Genomic DNA, 6981 nt, shown 5'->3' on the forward strand with positions numbered 1-6981 from the left:
AAACGCTGAACTTTACTGAGCACCAAATATGTCCTCTCATTCATCCTGCAGACTTGAAAACTTCTTTATTGTCTTGGACTTTCAAATGAAGTCGCTAAAGGAGCTACAACTTTCATCAATATTTTTAATTATTTGACATGAAACCTAATTATAGTCCTGGCACATGACATAACAGATGACACTTTACATTCAGACAGGTTCTGCTAAAGGTTTATTCTTGAAGGTTAGTTTTTCCTCTATGCTGTTACTACTGTACATACACGCTCAGTATTATAAAGTGTTGCAAACTCAAAAACACAATTTGGGCATGTAATCACTGATGATTCTGCTTCATTAAAGAGGTGGGTTCATTTAAAATCAACTACTGGATCCAACATACTGTTTCCTTGCATAGAAAAATGTCTTAATTACACTTACATGTACTTCACTGTTTATTTCATAACATAAATTCCAATTCATAAACTTCATTCATTTGAAATGAAAAACATCACCATATTTGGGTTTTACCAAGCAATATTTATGAAAGCCCGGATTTCAATTGATAAGCAAGAGAGGGGGGGGGGGGAGAGTCAGGTGAATACTTTTTGGAGGCGCTTTCTCAGGACCAGGTGAGTGGAACAGGAGACGACACAGAAAGATTTGTTGCTTTTGCTGTGGTTTCTAGGGGAATCCTCAAGCGGCGGCGGTGGTGGTTTTCATTCATGCTCCTCGTCTCTTTATAGGAACAACAGCTGAAGAGTGAGCGGCAGCAGCCCAGTGACTCTGCAACAAAAATCCCCTTTGAAACGCAAGCCGAGTGTGACTCTGTCTCACAGAGAGTGGGGGAAATTGCTAATCATGTGGATCCAAAAAAGAAAAACTTTTTCTTTGGAAATAACTATATCACAGTGCCTCCCACACACCCACTAAAACCTTGCTCTAGTTTTAAGCTTTTTGTTTTCGCGCAGCTCTCCTGGACAGAGTTTGTGTTTCATTAAACCAGAAGCCTTTTCCACAGAAGCCTCAATGTTAGAAGAACAAATCTCTCTTATGTCTTGTCATAAGACATAAGAGAGTCACACCCTTTGTGGAGATAGCATATCTAAAACACTTCCTGTTTTCTATTCTTACACTGCAAAGACATAAAACCAACATCAGTAATATTTTAACTTATAATATGAGGCAAATATCTTGTCCCACTGGCAGACTACTTCACATACAGCTAGTACGTTTTCATCAGGAGTAACTTTCTTAAAGCAAGCTCCTATTGCTTGCTGAAAGGTTACTCAGAAACTAGACCAAAAACACTTTACCATAAACACTTTGTAAGATTTTGTTTCTAGAGTCCAGGAACCAGCTCTGTTTTAACCTCTCAGAAAAAAGAAACAGAAATTGATTTTACGGAAAAGTTCATTCACTTTCAGCCAATCAGAGGAATGCGGACGATCAACATCAGTTTCTCCTTCTGATAAAATCCTTGAGAGGCCGGTCTTTGCTTTACTCCGTTTCCATGTGATGCAACAGGAATGCAGACAGTTTTGTTTCTAAGGTGCATCAGTGATGAGGGTTAACATTTACTTGAAGGCATCTGGACCTGCCCGAGCTGTCGCCACGCTCGCTGGACCTCGCACCTGTCTCTACATGATCGGGATTAATTAGGGGGTCACAAAGAAACGAGCTGCGAGGCCTCTACAGAAAAACCACACCGGCGCAAGTAAGGGATGAAAAAATTCTGTCGCTACAGTGATTTCTTCTAATATAGAAATTATTTTAAAGGCCTCTAATCAGGCCTGTACTGAAGTCCGTCTTAGAAATAAAATAAGAGAAAATATTTAGTTTTTCATCACTTGAGTTTCACTGTAAATAATTCAATTCAAAGTTTGAGCGGTTCTATCAGACAAGCTCGGTTATTCTTAGTCTGTCCTTTTTTCCTGTACTGGAACTTGTTTGGTGAGTTTTGAGAAATGTCCTGCTGGATCAAGAACGTTCATCTAAGATGACCTGATTACTGGAGACGCAGAGAATATTGGCCTTAAAAACCCAATAAGAAAAGGGGCACGTCTTAGTGAGGCCGCATGCTGGGAGCCTTCACACGTTCAATGGATGCTCCTTTCAATCAACATGAAGGGATCAAAATAAAGTTATTTATGTTTTTTATTACTGAGTGCAGCTGATAGCTTCAGTATTTTTTGGTTAAGAGTAGGAAGAAAAAAGCTTTGCATGTTTGATAAAAAAAACCACAGGAAGTCATATTTGCAATTTGCATTCGGGGAGAAAGAAATTAAGAAAAATAGTCCAAAATTGAGCTTTTTTTTTTTTTGTGCCTCCACACAAAACTGTGTGGAAGAAAACTACCGCTGCACATCACTCTGATCCCACCATCCCTTCAGTGAAACACGGTGGTGACAGCTGGTCTATCACATTAAAACATTTCCAGGAAATGTATTACAGTAGCTGATGGTAATGTGATAGAATGTGGAAACATTCGAGGATTTTTGAATACTTTTCTGCAAAAACTGCAATCAGCAGTAGCAGATGTAGAAAGTTCATTAAGTTCACCTGCAATCTGTTTAGTCCACTTAAATGCCTTTACTTATAATTTCTCTAGAATTGAACCCACATCTACCCTAAACCTAAAACTGTGAAAAGTTCATGTTTGTACTTTAATTTCCTCACTAATATCCCATAAGAGCAGGCAGTATTTTTTTAATCTGTTTTTGGTTGCTAAATATCTTGTAATCTTCTGGTTAAAGATTAAACTTGCGTACTTGAGAGCCTTTTAGAGAACTCGGGGTTGAAAATGAAGAAACATGTATTTCAAAATGTAATTTTCTGACAGCAAAGTTTTACTTTCAGAACTGCTCTCTTCAGCTCCCTGTAGTATTGAATCCCCCCCAGAACTGTGAGTTAATGTAGCATGTTGTCAAGTTAAAACAGCAAATGGTACACTTGTGAGTGCATTTACTACCTCCACCCAACTGGCACACACATCACAGAGAATCAAGCGCACCCATCCCTTTCACTCAGGCCCATCTGAAGTCTATAAGATAACTTGGCACACCTGCGCTCACAATGATCTCTGCAGACAAAGAGCCTCAGCTTCAAGCTTACACAAAGACACCACTGGTAGGACCTGGACATTATGCACAGTTTGTATCATTTCATCTGCATTCAGAAGACCAACTTAGCCTTGGTGATTCAATGGGTTTTATGTGTTTGGAATGGTTTATTTGTTCATTCACTGTTAACTTAAAAGTAGATTAACATTACCTGGAAAACTAGTTAATTAGTTTTTGTTTGTAGGTTTTCAACCTGCTCTGTGACTACTCTGACTACTTATGCAAAGTCATGGTGGTCTTGCACTGTCAACTGAAATAATCTAAAGACAAAAAGAAAAGATAAATAAAAGATGTCACTGAGATGAGTTGTTCCTGCATTTCTTTGAGGGAAGCAAGCTTTTTCAAGTTTGGGCAGAAGCTGAGGTGGTTTAAAGAGGGCAAAAAACTTGACGCATGTAAATCTTTCAGCTCACACGTACCACTGCTATCAGCATGGCCTCTGTCAAAAACAGAGAAAAATGCTTTAAGAACCTACTTCCTGTTTTGTTAGCAACTTTAGATGGAGTGTGACACTTATCGGCTAAAAGAGGATTTTAGTTCTTCTTGCAGGGCCATAGTTGCACACCAAATAAATTTGCTAAAATTTGAAAATTTTCAGAATTTCACAATCCAACCACAATGCTTTTCGTGTTAAAATTTTTAAATAAAATCAGAGAAGTTTGATTTGCCTTTAATCTGATACCCTAAAATAAAATTACCCAGAGAAGAAGCCATCAGTCAAAAGGAGAAGTAATACTTAAACACTCCACACATTTAGTCGCTTTGGAAGACTTGCAATAAAATAGATAAATTAAACTCATAAGACGTCTTAACTGAAGTTTTTTTTTTTTTTATAAAGCAGTTTGGGGGACACAACAAACATGCAAAAGGTCAAAAGAAACCAGATGTAACTGTTGTTGCTCCATATTTAATGTTACACATTGGAGAAGTAACACTCCATTCCCACACTGAAACACGGTGGTGGCAGTATCATGTTAGGTCAGGTCAAGTGGGTAGATGGATGAAGTTCTGCAGAACTTGATGACACGCTGAGGAGATGAGTAAGCCTTTGATTCAGCCATTATGCAGCAGGACCACACCTAAAGTTACAAGACGCCAACCACAACCAAAATAGACACATTGCAGAGGTGTTGAGTGAGGGAGGACTGAACCCAAACACAAGGCTCTCTTTTCAAATTTGTATATCGTTTTATGAAATGTATAAATTTTCTTTCATTTTGCATAATATCTCAATGAAACATGTTTAAGTTTGTGGCTGTAACATGGCAGATATGGAAGTGTTTAGATGGGGTATGGAAGGTTTTCTTAGCCTCTGTAGGAAGCACAGCTGTGCTTAATGTGTTACGGTTAAATGAGTGGATCTAAAGTCCTTCCTGTTGTTTCTTGTAGACATGAGAGACCGACTGGGACACCTGCAGGAGGCCCAGACTGATCCTGAAGGTTTCAGCGCCGTGGACCTGAACGGCCGCTCAGAACACGAAGACTCCAACCCAGATCTGGATGGGATCCTGCAGCAGGCCCAGCGGATCCGTCTGGAGATCCAGCAGATCCAGAACGACATTGGCGAGCTAAAGGAAGTGAACTTCCAGACGTTAAACAAGACTTCATTTCCCGATGTCACGAAGCGAGACTCCAACACAATCGGGATGGATATCAAACGCAGAGGAGAAGCCGTGTTGCAGCAGCTGCACGGGATGAACGACCTCCGGGGTCACCTGGAGGACCAGCGGGGCTCCTCTGACCCCGCGGCCCGCGTCGCTCGGACCCAGTACCGCTACCTGAGCGCCGCGCTGCGAGAGGTCATGTTCAGCTACAACGAGGCCGAGATGAGCCACAGCGAGGCCTGCAAGCGCCACATTCAGCGGCAGATGGAGGTGGTGGGGAGGGAGGTCAGCGAGACGGAGCTGGAGGAGATGATGGAGGGAGAGGAGCCGCGCGTGTTCAGCATCCAGGTGGGGGGCCAGACCGCCCGCTCGGCCCTGGTGAGCATCGAGAGCAGACACCGGGAGCTGCAGGAGCTGGAGAGGAGGATTGAGGGGATCCAGGAGCTCTTCTTGGACGTGGCCATGCTGGTGGAGGAGCAGGGGGCCGGGCTGGAGAGCATTGAGAGGAACGTCCAGACCGCCGAGGTGACCGTCCAGGAGGCCACGTTCCAGCTGGACAGAGCCCTCGCTTCGGACAAAAACAACCCCTTCAAGAAGATGTTTTGTGGCTGTTTTCCGTGTTACAAAAAAATGCCTTGATTTGTGATGAGGAAATAACAGATCTGGTTATGACGGTGCTTATTTTACACACACGGAAAAGATGAGCAGCAAATCCAAAAACCTACATGACAAGAAGAACAAACTGCTGTGTCAGACACCAATACGTTACTGAAAACCTATTTCCACAATGCATGCATAAATGATAAGAGACGTTTTACCAACTTCAAAATTCATGGTTTTAAAACTTTTTGGACAGTCTGGATGCTACTGTCTAGGCTTTGTAAGCTTCTCAAATTTAAAGTGAATAAAATTTTGTGCTACTATATTCATCTATTTAAACAAATACATGAAGCAAGAGAAGCAGTTGTCATTCAGGAACCAGATGGTTGTCGAGTCAAAGAAATGAAGTTTTGCTATAAAACTTGCATATAAATCTCTGAAAAGAAAAAAGCTAAGTCTTGTGAAGGTGCTGATTGAAGCTGATGATATTCAAATCAACTCAATTAAATAATAAAAAATACTTGGTTTATCCCAGATGAAAATAAAATGTAACTTGTATCTTTAAATAGTAGTGTCCACAGTTACATTTGCAAACCTGCCTCATTTAGCACAGCTCTGTAGGAATGGGACAAAAAAAGGTAAATCTAATGTACTGAAGGAATGCAAGCCTTTGAATGTAAAGAAATTTTTATTACTGAAAGACAAATAAGTGCTTTGTTTCTAGTAGGAAGTAGGAAATGTTTCTACTTATGTGGAATTCTTTGTACTAATTGAGCTAACATTAATTTTGTGCTGCTTTAAATTTCCATGCCTTTGACACTAATATTTTTATGTAAAGATATGAAGTAAGTTGCAATGAAAAATACTCTGACCACCTAACTAGGTCAATTAAAAAAAAGATTTTAAAAAATCTGCTTTAATTTCTCTTTCTGCTTAACCCTGTTTAGCATTACATTTAAATATCTTATTGATCAGCCTACAAATACATAAAATGATGCATGAAATTCTAATGAATGTAAAACAAATGTGTTAATTTTATTTCAAATGTGTATTTAATCTTATGAGTATTATGCCACATTCGTGTTAACCTTGCCTCTGATCCCTGTTTGGGCCGGTTGACTCTTACGAAATATGAGCAAAAAATAAAAAACTGAGTGACTTCCTGATTATTTATTGGGGTCATGTAAGCACATTTCCTTCTAGCAACTGATTAGAGATTGTCTCTTTTTAGTCCTCAATTTGCAGAAAACGTCTCCAGTTGATGCCTCGTTGGTGTGAAAAACATGATCCAGTGTCAGAGACGGCTCCTTTCTGGTACAAACAACGGAAACTACAGTGGTGAAAGGTCAAAGTGACAAGAAGAGACTGATTTGTATCTTTCATATCGTAAACATGTTATGGTATTTGCCAGTCCGTGCCTCCTTTCCACACAATTTTAATGCCAGTTTGTCCCTTTATCCATTTTTTAAACAAACCATTTAGCACTCATGCACATATTCTAAGTGTGTGTCTATTGTAGTTAAGTATTTTCATTAATTACAGGGATGGAAAAAAACTATAAAAGTTTAAAATCATACAAATCATTTAAGCTTCATTTTTTTGAACATGTATTATTTATCCTAGTTGCACTGGTGTAGCCTGTGTATTATTGGGTTGTCTCCAGCTTCCTCCCAAAGTCC

At 39.9% G+C, this 6981-nt stretch overlaps 1 protein-coding gene across 1 annotated transcript; it reads left to right on the forward strand.

Annotated features, from left to right (window-relative positions):
• Positions 1 to 3000: 3000 nt before the first annotated feature.
• LOC103461070 (syntaxin-11-like) lies at positions 3001 to 5627 on the forward strand. The gene is made up of 2 exons (XM_008403392.1): positions 3001 to 3105; positions 4488 to 5627. Exon 2 carries the CDS (start codon positions 4490 to 4492, stop codon positions 5339 to 5341), a length of 852 nt encoding a protein of 283 aa, XP_008401614.1. The 5' UTR covers positions 3001 to 3105; positions 4488 to 4489; the 3' UTR covers positions 5342 to 5627.
• The last annotated feature ends 1354 nt before the right edge of the window (positions 5628 to 6981 follow it).

This window comes from Poecilia reticulata, unplaced genomic scaffold (assembly GCF_000633615.1).
Source record: "Poecilia reticulata strain Guanapo unplaced genomic scaffold, Guppy_female_1.0+MT scaffold_548, whole genome shotgun sequence".
Classification (NCBI taxonomy): Eukaryota; Metazoa; Chordata; class Actinopteri; order Cyprinodontiformes; family Poeciliidae; genus Poecilia; species Poecilia reticulata.

Coding starts and splice junctions, on each gene's coding strand:
- LOC103461070 (XM_008403392.1), top strand. CDS start 4,490: ATGAGAGACCGACTGGGACACCTGCAGGAGGCCCAGACTGATCCTGAA.